The 24,830-nt window shown below is 39.5% G+C and overlaps 1 protein-coding gene across 1 annotated transcript in view; it reads right to left on the bottom strand.

Annotated features, from left to right (window-relative positions):
• Positions 1–24,830, bottom strand: part of LOC306987185 (uncharacterized protein) — a 142,491-nt gene that overhangs the window by 20,683 nt on the left and 96,978 nt on the right. The window contains exons 20-22 of the mRNA XM_079591256.1: positions 22,286–22,459; positions 21,463–21,636; positions 16,764–16,937 (exon numbers count right to left, since the gene is read on the bottom strand). Of these exons, the coding sequence (XP_079447382.1) occupies positions 16,764–16,937; positions 21,463–21,636; positions 22,286–22,459 (522 nt within the window). The remainder of the gene's footprint in view (positions 1–16,763; positions 16,938–21,462; positions 21,637–22,285; positions 22,460–24,830) is intronic.

Below are 24,830 nucleotides of genomic sequence, written 5' to 3'. Positions count from 1 at the left end.
TCACGCAATCTGAACAGAATAGCGAGGCAGATTTTCTCTGGGCCCAGGAAAAGTTCCTGTCACTCAGGGCAGTGTATATTTTCAGGGCATCTGAATGTGGGAGCGGATTTACTGTCCGGACAGAAATTACCAATGGGGGAGTGGAAACTCCACCCAGAAGTAGTAAAACAGATCTGGACCAGATTTTATGAAGCGGAGGTGGACCTCTTCGCCGCCCAGCGGACAGCGCAATGTCTCCTCTTCTCTCTGAGTCACCCAGCCCCCAGGGTCTGGATGCGATTGCGCACACATGGCCCAAAATGCGCCTGTATGCGTTTCCTCCAGTTTCTCTGCTCCCAGGAGTTCTAGCCAGAGTTCGCCAACAAGGGTCTTGCCTCTTACTGATAGCGCCGCGTTGGCCGAACAGTGTATGGTTCTCTGAGATAATATCTCTCCTCAACTGCTCGCCATGGGCAATTCCAGAGAGGAGGGATCTTCTGTCCCAGACGGAGGGCACGATATTCCATCCCAGGCCCGACCTGTGGAGCCTTCATGTTTGGCCCCTGATGGGTACCAACTGAGGGACACTGGGCTTTCGCCTGCCGTTATTGAGACCATTCTATGTGCTAGGGCCTCCTCCAAGTCAAGTCACCTTTATTTATATAGCGCTTTTTACAATACAGATTGTATCAAAGCAGCTTCACAGTGATAACATGAAAATAAAAAATAAAAATTTGCATCATCGTCCACCTTAAAGCAGATCTATAATATTGTTGAATATTAAATGTCCCCAACTAAGCAAGCCAGAAGGCAAGGCAACAGCGGCAAGGAACCAAAACTCCAGGGACAGAAGGGAGAAAAAAACCTTGGGAGAACCCAGGCTCAGTCGGGGGCCAGTTCTCCTCTGGCCAACGAGCGAACAGTGGATGATTATGATTCAGGAGCATTACAGGTCAGAAGTCAGAATGAATCAGAGTATTTCAGAGTATATTTCTCCACTAGAAAGAGTTATGCCAACAAATGTGTTTTTGAAAGGTGGTGTTTCGTACATAATGCAGATCCGGTCAACTGCCAGATATCTTCAGTTCTGGATTTCCTGCAGGAAAAGTTATCAACAGGCACATTCCCCGCCACTCTCAAGGTTTATGTGGCCGCTCTTTCGGCTTGCCATGCCTTGGTTGACGGGGTGTCACTCGGGAGACATCCTTTGCTCACTCGCTTCATTCGTGGGGCCAGAGACTGAGGCCTCCCGTAAGAACCAAAGATCCCTTCTTGGGACTTAGCAATAGTCCTCGAGGGTCTGGTTGAGACCCCCTTTGAACCTCTAGAGTCAGCGTCTGATAAACTTCTGACCCTAAAGATGTTTTTTCTTATGGCTATAACCTCTCTAAAAAGAATAGGGGTCATGCAGGCTCTGTCAATATCGCCATCCTGCTTAGACTTTGCCCCAGGAATGGTGAAAGTAATTTTGCATCCTCATCCTGATTACCTGCCTAAGGTACCATTCTCGGCTGTACATCCGGTCACTCTAGAGGCCTTCTGCCATCCACCGTTCACAACGCCGGAGCAGGAGAGATCTCACAGACTGTGTCCAGTCCGTGCTCTTCAGGCCTACGTCCACCGCACTAGCCAGTGACGTAAGTCAGAGCAACTGTTAGTTTGTTATGGGGGCAGCAACAGAGGTGCTGCCGCCACTAAACAGACCATGTCACATTGGGTCAGGGATGCTATTGCTCTTGCCTATGAGGCGCGCGGCCAAGCTTCGCCAACGGGTCTAAGGGCTCACTCCACCAGAGGGATCGCCTCCTCTGCTCCCCCTTGCAGTTTGTTTGTGATGTGGCAGGCTGGTCCTCTCTGCACACATTCATAAGAGTTTATAGTTTGGATGTTCATGCCACTCCGGGCTCTCACGTCCTTGAGTCGACATCGCACGCTAATGTCTAGGGCTTTCCTGCGTTTCTTGTGAGCACACCTACACAATCTATCTATCTATCTATCTATCTATCTATCTATCTATCTGTCTATCTGTCTATCTATCTATCTATCTATCTATCTATCTATCTATCATCTATCTATCTATCTATCTATCTATCTATCAATTTATCCTTTATGTATGTATGCATCCATCCATCCATGTTGTACCTCAGATCAGTTGATGTGTGTCTTCCCTTGAAATTTATTGGCTCCATTATAGACGCTTCACTCTTCATGGACACACAGCTGGACTCTGGTGAGATTGATCTCTCTCTGTGGAATTAACATTAATAGAGCAGAGACATGTATTATATAACATGTATATAAACCTTACGCAGATAATCTTGTCTAAGAGAAGCTTTAGAAATGTTGAAAAGTGTTCTTGACATTGCACAAATTGAACAAGGATAATGTTACTCTGTGTACAGAGACCCTCAGGCTCATAATTACAGTAAATATCAGCACATGAATATGAGAAAACAACTCAGATCACCTTAACAACCCTGGCTAACACCCATACATGCTGATGTGTGATATACATAACATTAAGATCATATGAAGATTGAAGTACCTGCATCCCTGAGCAAAATCTTCATCTCTGAATGTGTGTGTGTCGTCCATGATTCATTCAGTCTTCATGGATCTTCTCGGTTACACTGATGAGTCAGAATTAAAATTTAATTTGCAATTTAAAGTTTATGCTGTAACTTACTTTTTCAAACTCGTTTACAAATAAAAACATGTTCCCTATTAATTTGCATTTTTCAGTTTCAATAACATAATTAAAATGAATTGAATATGTGAAATGTATGTCAGTTTTATTTGTAAATACAGATTTTTATTAAATCCCTCAAGTAAATTTGATGAACAAAATAAATGCATGTCAATGTTTTGTATTTCTATCATTACAGCGCACTTTACCTGATGCTACACTGGTAGTTGTAAATTTACGGGTATTTATTTAGACAGAAATTATATCAATGATTTCAAAGTTTGAGACACTAAGCAAAAATTAAAAAGTTAAAGTAAAACAAGTTACAACAATATTTTGGGGTAATTCATGTAATGTAAACTACACCAAATTTAAGGTTAACTATTTTTTGCTGTTGTTGTTGTTGAGGCTTTTATAATTTATATAATCATTTATATACCGATAATTAAACAGTGTAATTTAAGAACAGGGCACGTGTCCACCAAAGATAATTCAATATGATAATAATTTCAAGAAATTCATGTTTCATTAAGTACTTGATGTTTAGGTTTTTACAAAAATAATACAAAGCATTTCATGGTTACTATAGTTGAATGAGGAAGTGAGTCAAAAGCAACTCACCTGACTAAAGCTCACTCACCGTGAGTTACTGTAGTTTACCGCAGTTTCTCAACATCGCTGTGTTTCCCGTCACAAACTGTATATTCCTGCAGAGGAACTAGAAATATTAAACACTTTGATGCTCAAGTTTTCTGACTTAAACGATCGGTTTATGCCCAGGTGTAAAATGGCACACAGTAAAACTCTGAAAATACTTTCACTTCTGACAGCTAAAGTTGCCAAACCTGTTTGGTGATCTAGTTCATACACAGCTCAGTTATGACAGAGACTAATAAATAACAGTTATCATTAAAAAAAAATTATGATTATGTGTTTGCAATTTTTTTAAATAATGACAGGTTTGAGGGTAGGCGGTTATTAATGTGTTTTTATCTCATGAATATTAAAGGTGACAGTATGTGTAGTTTTCAGCGGCATCTAGCGATGATGTTACAGAATATATATATAAGTATTCCAATACGTTTACAAGCGAGTGCTCATGCGCGTGCTTTTTCATTTTTTTTATTATTATGTGGAGTCTGTGTTGGAGTCTATGTCGTGCTGGGAGCAGCTAGTTTCTTAGTGTTAGCAGACTCCATGTCATAAAGTTGCAGTGTCGTCGCTGTTGAGTGCAGTCAATAGCCGAGGCTAGAGGCGAGAGGCTCGGCAGCGCGTGCAGGTCTCAGTCACGCCACTGGATTTAGCGGCAAATCCGACCCGGAGCCTTCACATAAATAGAAATACTTGTTTTCAGAGGTAATAGCAAAACCCGCCAAGGATCATTTTAATGTGAGATTACAACCCCTTCACAATAAAAAATTGATTCATTTTAGTAGAAAAACTACACATAGCACCTTTAAGTGCTAAAAGAAGAACATAACATCTGGGATCTGTATATCAAAAGTAGAGTATTTACCCATTTGAAGAAAAATGTTAATAAAAACAACATTAAATTAATAAAAAATAATGCAGAAATCATTTAAGTAGCACATCAAGTTCTATATACACAGTAGCCGTGTGTCCACTGTCGGGCCAGTGCGAGCCAGGGCTTTAAACAGGCCGTGCCGGGCTAATAGCCTCGGGCCAGTAGCACCGGGCCTGCGTTTCCACTGTCGGGCCAGCAGCTCCACAGCGCTTCACTAAAACACACCCGTAACACGCCTCTCTGGAATAACGTCACACTAACCCATCATTTCACCAACAAATACAAGTTTTATCAGAAAACTAATCAGAAAGAAATCACTGAAAACAGCGTGCATCGCAAAACAAACATGATAAAAGCGACCGTTTGCTGGCATTTTTGTTGTTTACTTGAATATTTAAAACCCAAGTATCAATGTTTTACCACAGATTTACAATAAAAAGTGATACATTGATCATAATGAATTAATTTGTCAAAATTGCACATTAGTCACACAGAAATAAATGAGGCTATACCGCTAGGTCTATTTCACAAAAGAAAGCAGACACACTTAGCGTCTGTTTCTGTTTATTTGGTAGTTACAGGACATATTTATATCACATTTAGAAAGAATGATAATTTCTACAAATATATGCCAGCAAAAATACGACCTGAGGAGCTTTAGCACTCTCTCGACTCCCAGTAACGTTAGGCTACAGTTATATTTTCAGTCAGAGAAACAAGAAAAAAAAGTTGCTTTATTTTATGATAGTCCGGTATAAAGAGACGAGACTTAGGCTACTGACAGATAAAATAACAACATAATTGTGATAGCCTTTATGATTGGTCTAATTTCTTCAAGCGTTCACTGTTTTTTTACTATGTGTATCTTCAAGCGTTCACTGTTTACTATGGTAATGGTTAGCGCGCAGTCTTTTGCATATCAATATTTCTACCTTATACGGTGGAAGAATCCACATCGGATCACAAACAGAAGACAAAGTGAGTTAAATTATTTTAATAGTCTTCAATGCTGGCAGAATCATCCGGCGCTCCCGTCTCCCGTAAACTCTGTTCGTAATCACTCCTCTAGCCCTCTAGCCCGAGCTGGCCCGCTTTGGCCCAAGGTATTCGACGGGCCAGAAATCTTGGCCGTTGGCCCCGAGTCAAGCCCCGGAAGTGACAGTGGAAACGCGACTGGCCCTGACACGCACTAGCATGGCCCGGCCCTGGCCCGACGGTGGAAACGCGGCTAGTGATTTCAGGGAGTTAATTCTGTACATCCCAGAGCCATTTTAATTTATACAGATGGATTGACACGTATGTAATTATACAAAATGAGAATATTAAAGGGTAACTAAACACTAAACCAACTATTTTTAGTTAATGATCTGTACGAATGGAGCTTCATAAATGCTGTTCATTGATTCGAGTACTTTTTTTAACATTTGAGTATAAAGTGTTTTCATTTTCAAATATATGGTGTAAAAACGAGTGCTGCCCTCTTCAGGCAAAACGAAATCTCCTGAAGTAGGGGTACTCTGTGACGCAGGGGTACTCTGTGACGTAGGGGTACTCTGTGACCTAGGGGTACTCTGTGACGTAGGGGTTACTCTGTGACGTAGGGGTTACTCTGTGACGTAGGGGTACTCTGTGACGTAGGGGTACTCTGTGACGTAGGGGTACTCTGTGACGTAGGGGTACTCTGTGACGTAGGGGTACTCTGTGACGTAGGGGTACTCTGTGACGGTACTCTGTCACGCCCTTGGCAGCCGCTGGTATAAAAGCATCTGCTTCCGTCAAAACCACTGTAGCGAGTCAGGAGTTGGAAATTGGATTTACGAGTATTGAAAACGATCAGGATAGCGTATTTTAGCATCTAGTTAGCATAGCATTTATATAGTTATTTAGATTATTTTGTGTAGCCTAGTTGTTAGTGTTGTTAGTATTGTTAGAAGCATAGTTAGTTAGTAGCATAGTATCGCATCAGTTAGGATAGCGTAGATTTTTAGCATTAGCTTTATCTGCATTTAGTACAGTGGTTAGGCTGGTACGTAGGTGTAGTGTTGCTGGTTGCAACAGCACTGCTGGACTGCATAACTTTCCACCAGACCTGGAAATTAGGCGCCAGTGGTTGCATGCACTTGGCCTGGAAGACCGTGAGTTCCCGCCTATCGCTCGAGTGTGCAATCTGCATTTTACGCGGGATTGCTTCTCCAACGCAATGGAGGTGGAGATGGGCTTCTCCACACAGCTTGTGCTGAAAAGCGACGCAGTGCCAAACGCTGCTCTTCCCGCACGGACTCCAGCACCGCAGCGGCGTCATGATGTGAGTGAGCATATATGTTTAATCACAATTTATGTTCCTTCCTATTAGGCTAAAGTTAACCCTCTGGTGTCGACAAACGCGCCGGCGTGTTTTGCTGATTTTTTCCCCCACATAGCATCAAAATATACTGAACGTAATAGTAATAATAATCCTGGAAAATATGGCCTAAAATCCATATTGTGATATACATTGCAGCCTCTTGCGATAACGATATATATCACGATATATATATATCACAGGCCCTAAGGAAAGCCAAACAACTGCTAAATGTTTTTTTTTTTTAAAGAAAGGAAGAAACGGTGTATGTAGTTTTAAGAACATTTATTGTGCAAAACTGTAATTATACAACATAATGTTGCAGAAAAATAAAATTCAAGAACACTAGCTGCAGAGACTTTAAGAATCCCTAATGTTTAAATATTATGGATTACAGCTTATGAAACCCCAAATTCAAAATTAGAATTTTGTGAAAAGGTTTTCATAAAGCTGTAAGCCATAATCATCAAAATGATAAAAAATAAAGCCTTGTAATATCTCACTTTGCATGTAATGAGTCTATATAATATGTTAATTTCACCTTTTACTTTTGCATGATATTCACATTTTTCGAGTTTCACCTGTTATACGTCAACTAAAGAAAATGCTTCAAGTATAAAAGTTTATTTACAGTAGTGCCATTGACAGTAAAAAGTGCAAAACAGTGCAGAAGGCACTCCAAATCAAATGTAGTTTTAGTTTGGCTATTTTTTTTAAGGACACACACAGAGGTTTTGTGTTTACACCACTATTTTGTGAATACGCACTGATACATACACATTACATAAACCAAATTATGATTATTTATGCTTTTATTTAAATTTGTTTTTACTTTTACAGAGTCTCCAAAGAAGTACTACCCCACAAAGTGACTAAGTACATTGTTTATGAAGATGCCCTGTCTGCACCCGGAGTTTAGTTGTTTCACAAACAACCATTGGGACACTTCTCCGTGTCAAACAGCACTGTGAGTACTGCGAGTGCTCCAGTGATTGGTCGAGCCAGCCAATGGTAAACAATATACCAGCGGGAAACCTACAGCTCTGTGAAGCTGTTCTGTTCACCGGCTCATCATTTTGCCAGATATCGAAGGTGAGAGATAATAACATAGCGCTGTCATGTTTGCACACCCCTCAGGACATTACATGAGGATGTTTTTTTTTCTTTATAGTTCTTGGATGCCTTCAAAATCCAGGGGATCTCTGAGCCGTGCTTCCACAAGCATCAGGCCAAGCTCCTTATCCCAACCATAAACTGGCAGTGGAAGATTGAGCAGGATGACATTATTGAAAATACCATTGCTGTTGGGGCTGTGACTCTTGGTGGGGACATGAGAGCTGAGTCACCTGGTAATAAATAACTCATTAATTATATAATATAGACTGCTGTCAGGCTTTGTTGACTGAAGTGCAAATAACTAAATTGTAGGACATTCAGCAAAATATGGCAGCTACACCATGATGGACCTCAAAGCCAATAGGGTCATAGACATCCAACTTGTCCAGGTAAACAACTACACAATGAAAACATTTTGTTATGTGAATTACTATATACTGTGCATTGATCTAAAGTATTTGTTTGTGTTTGCAGAGCAATGAAGTTGGAAACAGCCAACGGATGGAGAAGGAGGGATTTGAAAGAAGCCTGTCTCTTCTCGAGGAAAGAGGTGTTGTGGTCCAGTCTTTGGTGACTGACCGTCACACAGGCGTACAGAAGTTTATGAGGGAGCAAAAAAAGGACATTATACACTTCTTCGACCCTTGGCATATGGGAAAAGGTCAGTATTTTCAATTGAACGAAAAGAGAACCAGTATTTCTAACAGAAAAATTGTCAGTTAAAGTGGTAGACAATTATACGGGAAGATTGCAGAAAGTGAACTTTTTAAGATGCCACAAAAAGGTTGATTTGTCGCAAACTGATTTTTATAATATAGCCTATACTGAATGTTAGTCCACCACCTTAATTGTTTTTATTATTCTTTGTGTTCAGGGCTTGGTAAAAAATGGATGCCCTTAGTAAGGGTAAGGGACTGCTGGACGTGGGGCTGTGGAGAAAGAGTGTGGTCAATCACCTTTATTGGTCTGCGACCACATCAACATCTGGGGAGGAGGTAGTGGCCAAGTGGATCTCTGTAGCAAACCACATTCAGAACATCCACAGCCACGAAAACACCCTGTTCCCTTCTTGTCTCCACGAGCCTCTGGTTGGTGATCAGACAAGACACTGGCTTAAACCAAGTAAGTACAGATAAGCTGTAATGCTAATGTATTTTATTTTGTAGTCACGTTACCCTCTAGATTTATATTGAACTATCTCCAACATTGCAATAAGTCAAACTTAATCCAAATTATAAAACCGTATTGAGAAATGTATTGTGTTAACGTGATAGAATTAAAAGCATTCTGGCCACACTGTCATCAACTGTTGTATTAACAACTTTTATATATTTTGTTTAGGCACAGCAGCATGTGCAAAATTCACAGCAATTTTGTTGTCACCACGTCTTCTCAAAGACATGCACAAAATTAGTCCAGAATACCACACCTCTGGAATCGAGTGTTTCCACAGCCTCATACAACTTTTATATCACAGCCAAAAATGTGGTGTTCTCCTTCAAAGGAATGTTGTGCAGGTAAACAAGATAATGGATTACACATTTAGTGCTGCTTACTAAAAACACTACAATGTTGTAACCTGTAAAAACACATTTGTAACTTATTATAGTTATCTTAAGTCATGTTAGAGATTGTTTCATTATAATATTGATTCATGTATTTTTTTTCATTCAGACTACAGTTTGCTGCGATGCATTACAATGAAAATGCAGGCAGATCGCAGGCATCCACTGCAGCTGGTGATCTTCGATACTCTATAGTTTCCCCAAAATTTAAGCATGGCGAATTCACAGTGAGAGCTCTGAAGAGCAATCCTACCACAGATAACTTCTATTTGTCTGGGTTCTCTTACTAAAAACACATTTTATAAAAAAAAAAATATATGATATATATTTTAATAATAGTTCCACCATGTGGTGGAAGACCCTCAGCCGTACCTGGACTTCTCTGGACAAAAAAAAAAATTATTGTGTATTGTGTAACTCCAGTTAAAAATGCTTTTATATAATTAATTTTTATTTTATATTATAAAAAAAGTTCAAAAAATATTAAAAAATGCAGTGAGGGGGAAGGAAACCTCTGTATGGTCCCTCTTCAGGAAACTCTTCCCTGATCCGCGTTACAACGCATGAAGGTATGACCACCCGAACGTGTTGGCCAAGGTACTCCCAACACCACCTAACAACATTGCATCCGTGTTACCTCCTCTCCTATGTTGTCGAAACGTTTTCCTTGTCTTCACAGTCCCTCATCTGCCAGATCAGCTGCTTTGTTAATTCGAATCCAGTAGTCCACAGGATTCTCTTTGGCTCTGGGGAGAGTGGCATGCATGAGGTCGCTTCACTGAAGTACTGCATAAGAATGCCATAAATTAACTTCCATCTGACATTGAGCGTATCATCACTGCGAAGGCTGATTCTGACAACATCCCTTGCCTTTCCAGCTAGTCTACTCATTATCTCTTCGGCTTGCTCATGAACAGGGCACATTTGCTTTCTTAAGTAAGCTTTTGTCCTGTCCACCCACTCCTCAATGCCATACTTATCAGAGCCATCGCTCCTAAATGAGTCATGTTCAGACTTCATGTGCACTGTAACTTGTGGTGCAACCATTTGTGTATGTGTACACTGCTCTGTGCGTGCTGGTGTCTGATTGTAACTGAGTGGATTGGTCTGGCAATCAGCATTAGCATTAACTAAGCCAGCAGACACTAGTTTTGCAACTATTGACTCGCCAATCTGCGAACCTAACTGGCCCACCATGTCTGTCAGGTGGTCAAAAGCAAACTCTATCAACACCAGGTGTCGAGGTGTATGGACCCTCACCAGGAACCCGACCAACAGGAGTACCACCCGGGGACTGACTCAACCCAATACCCCTACCGTTGTCATCATGTAACTGTGGTCGTCCAACCCCCCGACTAACGTCTTCACTGAAAATACCACCTTCGGCGCTACTCAGTAACCATGTACCCCTTCCTCTAGGGAAACCCATGTTACCATAACATGATGCATCCAGATCACCATCAGATTCAGATTTCTCAGCCATAATGAAATCAAAAGTTGTGCATGAAAAATAAAAAAATAAAATAAGAAAAATGTCAACGATATTGATTATGAGAAAGCTCACTACTTGAAATGATATCTTGATCGCGATGACAGTCAAATCAGAACTACATTCCATGTGTCCATGCGTTGTGTATGTAATAAACTAATGTACAGTCCCAATGACAGTGTGTGAGTATGTGTATACTGTCCGCATCCAAAGCATTGAAGACTTGACCCTTCTGACGAACTTGACCTGCTCACAGCAATGAAGACTCGAACCACCGATGAACTGGATCTGCGCACAGCAATCACGGTCGATCTGCATCAAGGGATCCACGGAGACACGGCACCAGTGTAACGGATGTGGAGGGACACACTCACAAACGGGGTTCAGCTTCAATTTATCTTTTTTTGGAAACAACTAGAAGACAATTTACATTGGCTGATGACAGACTGCAGACATTCATATGGACCACAGCATCGACACTTGAATCTGCTGCGGTACGGCAAGAGAAGAGCGACAAAATACAATATCTGCAGTACCATTAATAGCCACAGGAGGGGAGCCTTCTAACACCAATACATACAGCCAAATGCCTTATTTTATGAAATTCACACAGAATACTCTTTAAATCAAATGTTCTTTTTAACCCTGTTACACATGTAACATAAAACTGCACTTTATTAATAAAACATACATTAATAATATAGTAACAAAAGTTATTCAGTCAAGAATTGATGAATTTTCTCTTTTAATTAGAGTTATTATAGAGACGGCAGCTGCACTGATACACACACGCCTGAACACAGCGAGTCTCTCGCTCGAATGCTTTAAACTCACATTGAAATGCTCACATGGGAATCAACATTTTAATTTTATAACAAGTATCCGATTCCTGACCTCAAGTATTTGATTCTTAACCCTAAATAACCATATACCGTATTTTCTGGACTATAAGTCGCTCCGGAGTATTAGTCGCATCAGTCATAAAATACGTCATGAAGAGGAAAAAACATATATAAGTCGCACTGGACTATAAGTCGCATTTATTTAGAAATTTATTTCACAAAATCCAAGACCAAGAACAGACATTTAATCTGGAAAGGTTATTCAGCTCCACAACAGCACACAGAACAACAGCTGAATAGTGTCCGGTGTGTTAGCGTAACACATTAACAGTTATTCAGCGACACAATAGCATAAAGAACATATACCTGAGGCTTAATAGGCTAAACTAACATTAGCCGGCGAGTCCAACAAGTTACCGGTTAGCAAAGTTCACCAAGCTCCCAATCTCATTCCACAACACTGAACTCTTCTTCCTCGGTGTCGCTTCTGAACAACTCCGCTAACTAGAGCGCCCTCTCGCGGCTGCAGACGGTAATGTTTTCTCTTGGTTCATCTCAGTCAGTTTGAATTAATTTTGAAATAGAAGTCGCACCTGACTATAAGTCGCAGGACCAGCCAAACTATGAAAAACTTAGAGTCCGGAAAACACGGTAATATTGCTAGATGTGATTTTATTGATGTGAGTTGATGGACCTGCACTGAATGACTGATGTCATGTGACGTGAAACTCTTGATTATTCCCCGTCAGGTTCCTCTTCGTACGCTCAATTGCACTTTGGAGTCAGAAGATAAAGATCTTCATCTACATGTACACTGGCTTGAAGAAACTCAGTTGCCTTCTCTCGTGCTGAGCTGCTTTTGTATTCTTACTATTAATGTCTGTGGGACCAAAAAGACGTTGTTGTTTTGTGCGTGTGTGTGTGTGTGTGTGTGTGTCATCTTATAATCAAGCTTTTTGTTGGCGGCTCTTGAAACTGCTTCAACATCTGTACATTAGTTCTACCTTATTTGTTGTTAATGGAAAACAATCATGTTGTTACTGTATATTTGTGGAATGCTAATTTAAGTTGATTAATTTAAGAAGCGCGGGATGGTGAACCGGACGCTGCTATCGACTCTGATGACCTCGCGAACACTAGCAGGAGGAGAGCGAGGCTTTAAAGCTAGTCATGTTAGCGCATACTCTACACTGTGTTTTATTCGCTCGCTCCCCTGAAAACACCCGAGGACATCTGTAGAAGACATATTTTTGTTAAGGCAGGAGCTTTGGATTTTATGGGTATTTTGTCAAAACTGAAATAAAAATTAATATAATATTTGAAAACTGCCTTCGTCTCCGTTCTCTTTTATTCTGCATCCGGATTCATTTGTTATGAGTATGACACATGTGCAATATGATTTTTTTAAAGACCCATTTCTTTTGGTGTAAGTAAGTACAGTAAAACGGCTGTGAACATCTGATATTTATGTTTTTAGTTGATTTTCATTGGCGATCACAATTCACTACTTCATAGGTTTACCAAATTAACTAAATGTATATTACATTGCATGATGTCGTTTATTTACAGTTAATCTGTTCGGAAGCTAAAATGTTGAATTATGATTTCACCATGTCATTTTTGAAACACCTGAAAATATGAAAAAAAAAAAACGCTTGTTTGTTTCTTTGGTGAACAAAAAGCCAAAGTGACCTTATCATTAAGTCAAGCCTGTGGGTAAAATGAGCCACCCCCTGTATCTAGGCAACAATAAAAAAAAGTAATCATGTGACCACAAATTAAGGAAATATAGTTCACATCATTACCCAATCCCTCTTAGACTCGAGCACATGGAGAGAGTTGTAATTAATCAGAGCAAGAAACATCTTTCTGCCAACGCCGTAAGTGATTTCATCATTCATCAAAACTTCACACATTAAAAATAAAAAATGAAACTCATTTTGAAATGGCTCGTTGTCAAAGTTGTTTCAGATCAACACCTGCAAGTGGCCACTAGGGGTCACCGTGGAGACGGGTGTCAGAATGTTGCGAAGCCTCGACACAATACGGCACATTTGCTTCAACTCTTCCAGTGTTTCACAAAGCCTCGACCTGCCCACCACTACTAGCTCTAGGGGGGAGAACACCAGCAGACGACAGAGTGGACTCTATCGAGGGAAAGACAGGTTTTTGGGTCGTGTGTGTGTGTGTGTGTCCCTTGTTTTGTCTCACTGAAGCTGGAAACTCTTCCTTCTCCTTCTCAGGTGAACTCCTCCTCTGTGTTATATATTGCTGGAGCAGGAGATTGTAAATGCTAATGAAAATGTCTCAATGCTGTTCCTCAGATCAGCTGATTTCACTGGTTTGTCCAGAACGGTCACTCTTCATGGACACACAGCTGGACTCTGAGTTTCATCTCTGACTGTGAATCGACTTATAATAGAATACAGTTAATCATTCATATAAGATTTAATGTGGAGTTGGCAATAGATTATGGAATGTATTTTCTGCAACTCTAAATGAAAATTAAAACATGATTAACCCTTTTATTACTGAAAGGTGTCCATAGATTATGAATTCAAATTTAAAAATTAGATTTTCATTTTACATTTAAAAGTGGGGATGTATCATTACTTCTAAATAAAAAATAAATAAAATGCAATAGATGATTTAATTGTGAATGTTACTATGATCGAAAGCATTTGAATATGTTTGGTGGGATGAATTACTCAAATTAAGTAATTAGATAAATATTATATATGGAGATGTTTGTAGTAGAGCGTTTGCAGTATAAATGTCACTTCTGTAGAAACAAAAGTCAAGTCACCTTTATGTATACAGCGCTTTTTACAATTCAGATGTTTTCAAAGCAGATTTACAGAGATAACAGGAAAATAATGCAACAGAGTTTGTTCCTGCAGCAGATCTAGAAGAAAATAATGTCAAAGTCCAGATTAAGTTCAGTGTTGATTCATTTCTGCTGTAAAAAAGTTATTACTTTAGTTCATTTATATATATATATATACAGCCGCTCTGGAGAAAACCGTGATGTCATCGTCCTGCTCAGTTCAGTTCTCATATAATGGAGTCAATGCAGCAGATCAATAATATTGTTGAATATTAAGTGTCTCCAACTAAGCAAGCCAGAGGCGACAGTGGCAGGAACTCAAACTCCATCAGTGACAGAAAGAAGATATAAACCTCGGCAGAAACCAGACTCAGTCGCTCAGTTCTCCTCTGGCCAACCAACAGTGATGATTGTGTGTGTGTGTGTGTGTGTGTGTGTGTGTGTGTGTGTGTGTGTGTGTGTGTGTGTGTGTGTGTAGTTGATCTTTACTCTCCATCAGCCGATCCAGAGAAGGTCAGACTACCATCTGTATACCATAAGTATAACACAATGTGTGAGACATTATTGCATTATCAACTTTAGAACAACTAAAAGAAACAATTAGATGGTTAAGTGAGAGATTGTAATATTAAACGGTCATACATGATTGTTAAAGCTGTTTTTAAACATTCAGATTTAGATTTGGCTTCTAAGTCCCCATGAATGATGACCCTTGACCCTTCTCTATAATCCTGTGTGACTGTCCTCTTTCTGTGTCACTGGCTCAGTTTTATTTATGATAAAGAAACTAGTGATAAATATTTACCATTATCTTTTATTGCAATTGACAATCTCTCAAAGTACATCAATTAGGGATAAAAAGACAATGATAAAAGCAAAATATTGTATTGTTTGAAATAAAAAGAAACATGAAAATATTTAATTGTTGCTATAAACTAAATGCACAAACTCTTATTAAACATGTTTATAGTGTGTAATTCTCTATCACAAGGAAAGTAAACTAAGAGGAAACAAAATTAACTTTCAATTAAAATATGAACAGTTTTAATCATCACTACTCACAGAAGCGTCTTCAGTTTATAATGTGGATCCTTCTTCAGATCAGAGAGCGGCTTCACATCTGAGTATATTAGATTATTCCCAGACAGATCCAGTTCTCTCAGGTGTGAGGGGTTTGATCTCAGAGCTGAAGTCAGAGCAGCACAACCTTCTTCTGTAACACCACAACCCCTCAACCTGTAGAGAACAATGACACTCTTCAGTCTCTCAGTTCAGGATCTACAGCTCAGATCAGCAGAACTTCACAGTCAGACACTAAATCCACGGCTCCATTAACAGGTCCAGTCTAAGGTTCAGACCCACTTCTATAAACTGCTTGAGCGGGTTAGTTTCCATATCATAAAAATGGCAAGAATATTCGATGACACTTTATTTAACAGTGTCCTTGTTACATATGTTACATGAACTTACCATAGTAATAACAGTAAATTATGCATAATTACATGCAACTAACCCTCAACCAAATCCCAATCCTACCCTAACCCTATAGTAAGTACATGTAGTTGCTTAATATTACTCACTACTTAAATATATAATTACACTTTAACAATGACACCTTAAAATAAAGTGCAACCGAATATATATATGTATTATTTTTTTTATGCAAGTACCCAAAAATCACCAACATATCTGTATATGAACACTGCTGTCACATCTTTACATCATCCAGTCATGTTTAATCATTAATATTGTAAAATGATGTCACACACATTGGAAAGAATCTAATGAAAATAAAAGCAACATTCCCATTAGTAATTTCACAGTAGATCTTGTGTATGGCGATCTGTCACGTTAGCAGACTCAAGAGAAGGAGACTGAAGTTAATAGGGAGTTTATTGAGAACACAGACGGATGAACTGAACACTGGTAGTAAGTGCAATGATACTTTGGAGATCGGATGCTGGCAGTGAATAGTGTGTTTCTTCTGACGGGTGTGTGACTGGTAGATGATGCAGTGAAGGCTGGAACTGAACAACACGAGACTTGGAGACACGGAGGAGAATGGAGACGAGACTGGAGAAGGGCCGCTGGAGATATCAGGTAGTAGTCGATAAGGCAGGGTAAGTAATCCTCTTCATACAAACGAGACCGGACAGTGAACTGTGGAGAAGTGTGTGTCTAAATAGTGTCAGTGATGATGAGGTGTGTGTGTGTGTGTGTGTGTGTGTGTGTGTGTGTGTGTGTGTGTGTGTGTGTGTGTGTGTGTGTGTGTGTGTGTGTGATTAGCACATAGGTGAGGGAGTGCGCTGTGATTGGCTGGTGTGAGAGCCTGGCAGATCCGTGACCGTAACACAATCACTATTTACCATATTAGACATTTTATACAATCTTACCCCAGTATCTCCAGTTTACAGTGAGGATCCTGCAGTAGATCAGAGAGCTGCTTGACTCCAGAATATCCTACTTTATTCCCAGACAGACTCAGTTCTCTCAGGTGTGAGAGGTTTGATCTCAGAGCTGAAGCCAGAGCAGCACAATCTTCTTCTGTAACACCACAATCCCTCAACCTGTAGAGAACAATGACACTCTTCAGTCTCTCAGTTCAGGATCTACAGCTCAGATCAGCAGAACTTCACAGTCAGACACTTAATCCACGGCTCCATTAAAGCTAGGGTTGGTAATCCTGTTCATAAAATTTTTTTTTATACTGGGTGAAATGGTCCTTCCATTCTGATAGTAGTCAATACATTATGTGTTCAGAAAAAGGAATGAAAAAAAATCTGACCTCTGTAGCAGCTGTAGGACAGTAAAAACTCTGACCAATCACTGCCATTCGGTGCGAATGTAAAGAACCAATCAGATGCCTTCATGTCTCGTGCCCGAGCACCACTGCGTGCACAGCAGTGATGCGCGGGTCAATGTATAAACAACCCGCACCCGACCGACGTTTTCAACTAACCCGCCCGCAACTCGGACCGCAAAAAAAAAGAAAGAAAATATTGTACCCGACCCGCTTCCTGACCCGCGTTTTTTAAAGTAGTAAATGCTCATTGTAGCATCATGGGCCATAGACGGAGGAACTAGGGGTGCGCATTTTTCAGAATGCTGTATGATATAGCCTAGTGTTTTGTAATAAAGGCTTGATTTATTCATTTATTTCGTTTAATTTTCTTAACAATTAAGATGCTGCATGTGTTTATCCAGTCTAATCGAAGTGTGCGTCTCTCCCCGGACTTTCCCAACAAAAATCCCCCCCGCCCCCACTCAGAAAAATCCCAATGCTAACAGTAGCTTCTCTGTCGGTGTAAGCCAGTTGCGTTACAGGTCGTAGGTACATGCAGCTGACTCCAAATGTGGATGCGCGTTCATGTTTGTGGGGGGGGGGCGTAGCTTTGGACGGAGCACTGACAGGAGGGGGCGGAGCTTAGAAGAGGTGCCACTTTCAAATCTGGCTAGCTCTCCAACATTACCGACCCTAGCTTTAACAGGTCCAGTCTAAGGTTCAGACCCGCTTCTACAAACTGCTTGAGCGGGTTAGTTTCCATATCATAAAAATTGCAAGAATATTCAATAACACTTTATTTAACAGTGTCCTTGTTACATATGTTACATGAACTCACCATAGTAATAACAGTAAATTATGCATAATTGATACCCGACCCGAGCCCGACGGGACCCGCCGGTACCCGACGGGCCGGGCCGGGTTCGGACAGATATTTATGGCGCTTTTCCATTACCAGTACCAGCTCGACTCGACTCAGCTCGTCTCAGCTCAGCTCGGCTCGGCTCGCGTTTCGCTCCGTTTTCCATTGCATAGTACTTCCACAATAGTACCTGGTGGTCGTCATAGCGACGCGACACACACCCGCTACCCACACACACACAGGACAATGGAGGAAATCGAGTGTATGCTGTTTTACATAATATTAGTAATGGGTATATCACGCAATCTCTGGCAAAACTATTTAAAAATGCCGGGGTTATTCAGGATACTCCGTCTGGCGCGTGCAATGATGGCGCAGTGAATAGTGACGATTATCGCTGACCAATCAGCAGTCTCCCGTGTGTCACGTCACGTTTTAGTATCGCCTCAGCTCGCTTAGAACCTCGCCGGAGGTGATACGAAAAAAAGTACCTGGAAGCAGGTACTGGTACAACTTTTACACAGTGGAAAACCAAACAGAGGCGAGTCGAGTCGAGGTGAGGCGAGCCAAGGCGAGTTGGTACTGTGCAGTGGAAAAGCGCCATTAGAAATGATGTTCGGGTCGGGCTCGGTCACATCAGCGCGATAAGGCATTGAACATTTTTAATTTAAAACAGCTTATTATTTAGGAAGCCGATGTGCCTGATGCTTTCACTTGATGCAAACGTTCGTTTTTGTGATTAAAATACATGTAAAATATTACCATAACATCCGTCTTCCTGTGTGCGGACATTTGTTTATGTAGCCGTGACAACGAAACACGTGCATAATGTGCGCGCGCCAGGTGTTAAGAGCGCTTGTTGCTCCGCGCGCTGATGCGCTCATCTGTTGACATCTCCGATTGCCTTCCTACAGTTGCTTAATAAAAGCGGCTTTACACACAAACAAACGTACAACTGTCATTAGTATGAGAAAAAAATGGGATTTTAACTGTCGGGCTCGGGTCGGGCTCGAACATAAATATCTTTATGCCTGTCGGGCTCGGGTCGGGTTCGGTTACTGCTCTGTCGGACACGGGCCGGGCTCGGACTGAAAAATTTGGCCCGATCCGCACTCTAACTTACATGCAACTAACCCTCAACCAAATCCTAATGCTACCCTAACCCTATAGTAAGTACATGTAGTTGCTTAATATTACTCAGTACTTAAATATATAATTACACTTTAACAATGATACCTTAAAATAAAGTGCAACCGAATATTTTTTTTTTATGCAAGTACCCAAAAATCATCAACATATCTGTATATGAACACTGCTGTCACATCTTTACATCATCCAGTCACGTTTAATCATTAATATTGTAAAATGATGTCACACACATTGGAAAGAATCTAATGAAAATAAAAGCAACATTCCCATTAGTAATTTCACAGTAGATCTTGTGTATGTCGATCTGTCACGTTAGCTGACTCAAGAGAAGGAGACTGAAGTTAATAGGGAGTTTATTGAGAACACAGACGGATGAACTGAACGCTGGTAGTGAGTGCAATGATACTTTGGAGATCGGATGCTGGCAGTGAATAGTGTGTTTCTTCTGACGGGTGTGTGACTGGTAGATGATGCAGTGAAGGCTGGAACTGAACAACACGAGACTTGGAGACACGGAGGAGAATGGAGACGAGACTGGAGAAGGGCCGCTGGAGATATCAGGTAGTAGTCGATAAGGCAGGGTAAGTAATCCTCTTCATACAAACGAGACCGGACAGTGAACTGTGGAGAAGTGTGTGTCTAAATAGTGTCAGTGATGATGAGGTGTGTGTGTGTGTGTGTGATTAGCACATAGGTGAGGGAGTGCGCTGTGATTGGCTGGTGTAAGAGCCTGGCAGATCCGTAACACAATCACTATTTACTAGGGGTGTAACGATTCACTCGTTTTCTCGATGCATCGATTACAAATCCTGACGATCGATCTTGAAACTTGCATTTTGAATCGTGAATCGTTTATTTCGGTCAATAATCGATTTAAAATGCTAAGAATCGAATGAATTACGATTCTGTAGCGATTCAGTGCTTTAAATATATATAAACATTAAATGACTACATGCGCAAATTAATGGAGACATTGTGCGCCGTCATTTCGCGTCCTCCCAGTCCCAGCTCTAATTCACAGATACTCGCTGCACTCTTTACCATCTTTCACTGGATTTCGCTCGCGCTCGGTCCCACATACAGCTCTCATCTACAGATCTGTGAGCAGTGCATGTGTGAGCTCTCCTCAGGACAGCAGACTGGTGTTCACGTGAGCAGATGACAGTTTTCTATCGAACAGTCTTGAGTCAAACCGCTCAAGCCATTGATAAAGTTGGCATGTCATTGCGTGGGCACTATGAAATAAAACGCTTTCATTACGTGGAAACGTGCCGTTATTTTCTGTAAGATAAGATAATGAAGTTTTACGGAAATGGGTCATACCATTGAGATTACCCGTCCTGAGCAGGTAAAGTAAAACCCCACTTATTCAAGGACGCGCATTTATTACATGGAAAGAGCAAACGCATAGGTGTCTAAAATGCATACCCACGATTCCGATGAATCATGAATAATACATTTAATTTAACTTAATGTCGTTAAACTGAATGTATGAAGGAAACAGCTGAAATAACTACAACATTAATAACACAGAAATAAGTGCGCGTGGTTGATCTATCAATCAGATGCGCTTTAAAGTTGCGTTCGTAATCGTTAATATAGCAAAAGTAGACACCCGGCACGTTTTCTTTCAGAATCATAAGGAAAATGTTCAGTATAAAGAGAACAAAGCGGTCTTTTCTTACTATTCCATGAGGAAAAGTTAGTTAAGGTTTAGTTGGGAAAGTCATGCTATTTTTAGTCTCGCCATGGAAGGATGTATACCAGGAACACTTTAAGGTTGTGTATCCCTTAAAACTATCCTACACAATAGTTAGCATGAACTAACAATACTTTTAAAACCTTTTTAAATCTTGGCTTATATACATTTATACAATTGCTTATGTATAGGCTATTGAACTATTTTTTTTTTATAGTAATAGATTCATTAAAACTATCATGAACTAACATTAACAATGAACAAAATGTTGATTCTTTTTTTTATTTGTCCTCACTCTCTGACCCCCCCAGCCCCCCACCACCCGAAGACCGCTGTGTAATTCACACCCTGGCTAAGAAGACCCATTGGGGGAAGCATTTAAATAATCCTATGAATGTATATAAAAAAATGAAGAATCGAATTAATCGAATCGCATCGAATTTTAATGTGAATCGGCTCGAATCGAATCGTTCTGAATTAGCAAGAATCGTTCTTGAATCGAATCGAAAACCTATGAATCGTGAATCGAATCGATTCGCTGTCTACCCAAAGATTCACAGCCCTACTATTTACCATATAAGACATTTTATCCAATCTTACCCCAGTATCTCCAGTTTACAGTGAGGATCCTGCAGTAGATCAGAGAGCAGCTTGACTCCTGAATCTCCTACTTTATTCCATGACAGACTCAGTTCTCTCAGGTGTGAGGGGTTTGATCTCAGAGCTGAAGTCAGAGCAGCACAACCTTCTTCTGTAACACCACAATCATACAACCTGTAGAGAACAATGACACTCTTCAGTCTCTCAGTTCAGGATCTACAGCTCAGATAACTTCACAATCAGACACTTAATCCACGGCTCCATTAACAGGTCCAGTCTAAGGTTCAGACCCGCTTCTACAAACTGCTTGAGCGGGTTATTTTCCATATCATAAAAATGGCAAGAATATTCGATAACACTTTATTTAACAGTGTCCTTGTTACATATGTTACATGAACTTACCATAATACTAACAGTAAATTATGCATAATTACATGCAACTAACCCTCAACCAAATCCTAATGCTACCCTAACCCTATAGTAAGTACATGTAGTTGCTTAATATTACTCTGGACTTAAATATATAATTACACTTTAATAATGACACCTTAAAATAAAATGTAACCGAATATTTCTTTTTTTATGCAAGTACCCAAAAATCATCAACATATCTGTATATGAACACGGCTGTCACATCCTTACATCATCCAGTCATGTTTAATCATTAATATTGTAAAATGATGTCAGACACATTGGAAAGAATCTAATGAAAATAAAAGCAACATTCCCATTAGTAATTTCACAGTAGATCTTTTTTTTGTAAGGCAATCATTATTTACCATAAACATAGAGGAATATGTAGGAACATTTTATCCAATCTTACCCCAGTATCTCCAGTTTACAGAGAGGATCCTTCAGTAGATCAGAAAGCTGCTTGACTCCAGAATCTCCTACTTTATTCCATGACAGATTCAGTTCTCTCAGGTGTGAGGGGTTTGATCTCAGAGCTGAAGTCAGAGCAGCACAACCTTCTTCTGTAACACCACAATAACTCAACCTGTAGAGAACAATGACACTCTTCAGTCTCTCAGTTCAGGAAACACTGATATAAGAAGGTAACCCGTTACAATAACAGTACATCCATAATCATGTACTAATACCTGAATTAATAGTTACTTCAACATGAACTCATGATTAGCGAAGATATGAACTAATGAACCAATGAAGAGCTATCCTTAACTACGACAGGAGTCATAAGAATTCATACATGAATACCAGAAGCATTAACTACATGTTAGTACATGTTTGATAATTAATGCATTAATTCACATATAAGGTAAACTAAATCAAACAGGCTCTGTAAGAATAAATAAGGACTCTGAATTTGAATTAAATTAAATGTGATTTAATACTGTCATAATTTAAAATGTAATATCCTCATCTGCCATCTGCAGCTTTGTGACAAATAATTGAAATGGCACATGATTATTTAGTCATTAATTTGTAGATCAGTCTAATCAAATGTGGAAAAATAGACTAATAACTACCGCTAATAACTTTAATTTGATCTAAACCATTTTCTGATTTTTATTGTTCATTTAAGTTTAGTCACAGCTACTTTTCTTCCCGGAACTACAGGGTATTTTAATCTAATAAATGTTGACCGCTTTGGTAAACCAAATGAATAATTAAAAGACATGTTTGCATGTACAGTTGGTAGTCAATCAGAACACCTATTACTGCCGTGGCAAAAAAAAAAAAAAGTCGCATTTTAAAGTCATTCATGAAATGACCGCCAGGTGCGCAAATGAACATTTTGTAAAACAGCAGCAATTGCTGTATTTTGAAACGTAAGTGAGGCTAATGTTAATTTACAGTAAGGATGAAATACTACAACCAGTGGCGGCTGGTGCTAAAAAGGGGTGCAAACAAACTAAACTAACAGGGCTGAATGTAGGCTAATTGTAAAATAACCATTTAACAATGATAATAATGTATCATTATTGCTTAGCATGGAAAATTCAGCATTTAAAGCATGCCATAAGGCAGGTAAAAAAACAATATATGGTAAAATTTAATTATTTTTTCTATTTGAATTTAAGAAAAAAATCTTAAATTCACATCCTGGCCAATATTGTCCTACAAACAATGTTCATATGAAGGCTATGAAAACAAACATAGTGAATAACCAAATCACATTACATTCTAACATTGTAACATTACAATCTAAAAACTAAATATTGCTTTTTAAAGTAGTTAAATTCACTAAACTTAAAATAAAAATAAATAAAAACAAAACTGCTGCCATAAAAAAAACACTTGTAGGTTTGAAATTCTACATATATAATTTATGTTCACCAACAACAACAAATATTCAAAAACAAATGTATTTAGCAAATATATATGTATATTTTAGTCAGAACTATAGTGCTGCTATTCTATTGCGCTCCGTCTGTGTGGCGCGCATGCACGCGGTTATGGCAAGCCATTTTAACATTTAAAAGCTAAGTTTGACTATCCGGAATTAACATTGTAGATATCAACAACGTCTTTCTGACTAGTCGTAATTATATTTTGGATAGTTTGTATTATCATTTAAGATATCTGTAACGTAATTGTGACTAGTCGAAACGACAGATAGAGATATCTGTAATTCAGTTTTGCCTAGTCAAAACTGAATTACAGATATCTGCAATGACGTCATTGAAAACAACATTCAACTCGTCACACATCTTAAATGACAATTGCAGATATCTGTAATTCAGTTTTGACTAGGCAGAATGAAAGTTAAAGATATCTCAAACGTCATTATGACTAGAGCAAATTATTTTGCATGAGGTTGCTCTAGTTTAGCTATCCATGAATACGTAATTTCCCCTCCCCGCCATAATCAAAGAGAAGTGGGTTAATTTCCTTATTTCTATGAATGGAAGAAGAAAGAAGCGGTCATGGCATTGGCTGTAATCGAAAAACACCAGAAAATGTTTCCAGCATGACACAAATTGTACTCATTAGCATTAGCCTGCGGGTTTCTCAAAAATATTGGCAACATGCAATGTTTGCCATGCATTTCTATGTTTATGATCATGCTTAAAATTACCGTAGGTTATTGTTGATGTAGGATTTACACATGAGAGAGATTCACATTAATTCACTTTAATAAAGATGCTTACATGCATGCTATTCTTGCCATGGCAGTGCAATAACATTAACTTCCTTAGATGAGGAAAAAAAGTTCTTAGTTCTGATTAGTTCTTATTTTTTATTTTATTTTTTAACAGTAAAAACCCATGATAGCCTGTAGGTATTGATTTCAGGTTAAAACAGTAGCTAACAGCATTAAAAACATGCTCTGCTGCTCCCGCCTAAAGTGTGATGCGGGCCTAATTTGCATACAGATATCTGCAACGTCATTTCGCCTAGTCAAA

Source organism: Phoxinus phoxinus (assembly GCF_949152265.1).
Source record: "Phoxinus phoxinus genome assembly, chromosome: 19".
Classification (NCBI taxonomy): Eukaryota; Metazoa; Chordata; class Actinopteri; order Cypriniformes; family Leuciscidae; genus Phoxinus; species Phoxinus phoxinus.
The sequence above is the reverse complement of the archived record's forward strand: the minus strand, read 5'-3'. Positions and strand labels throughout refer to the sequence as shown.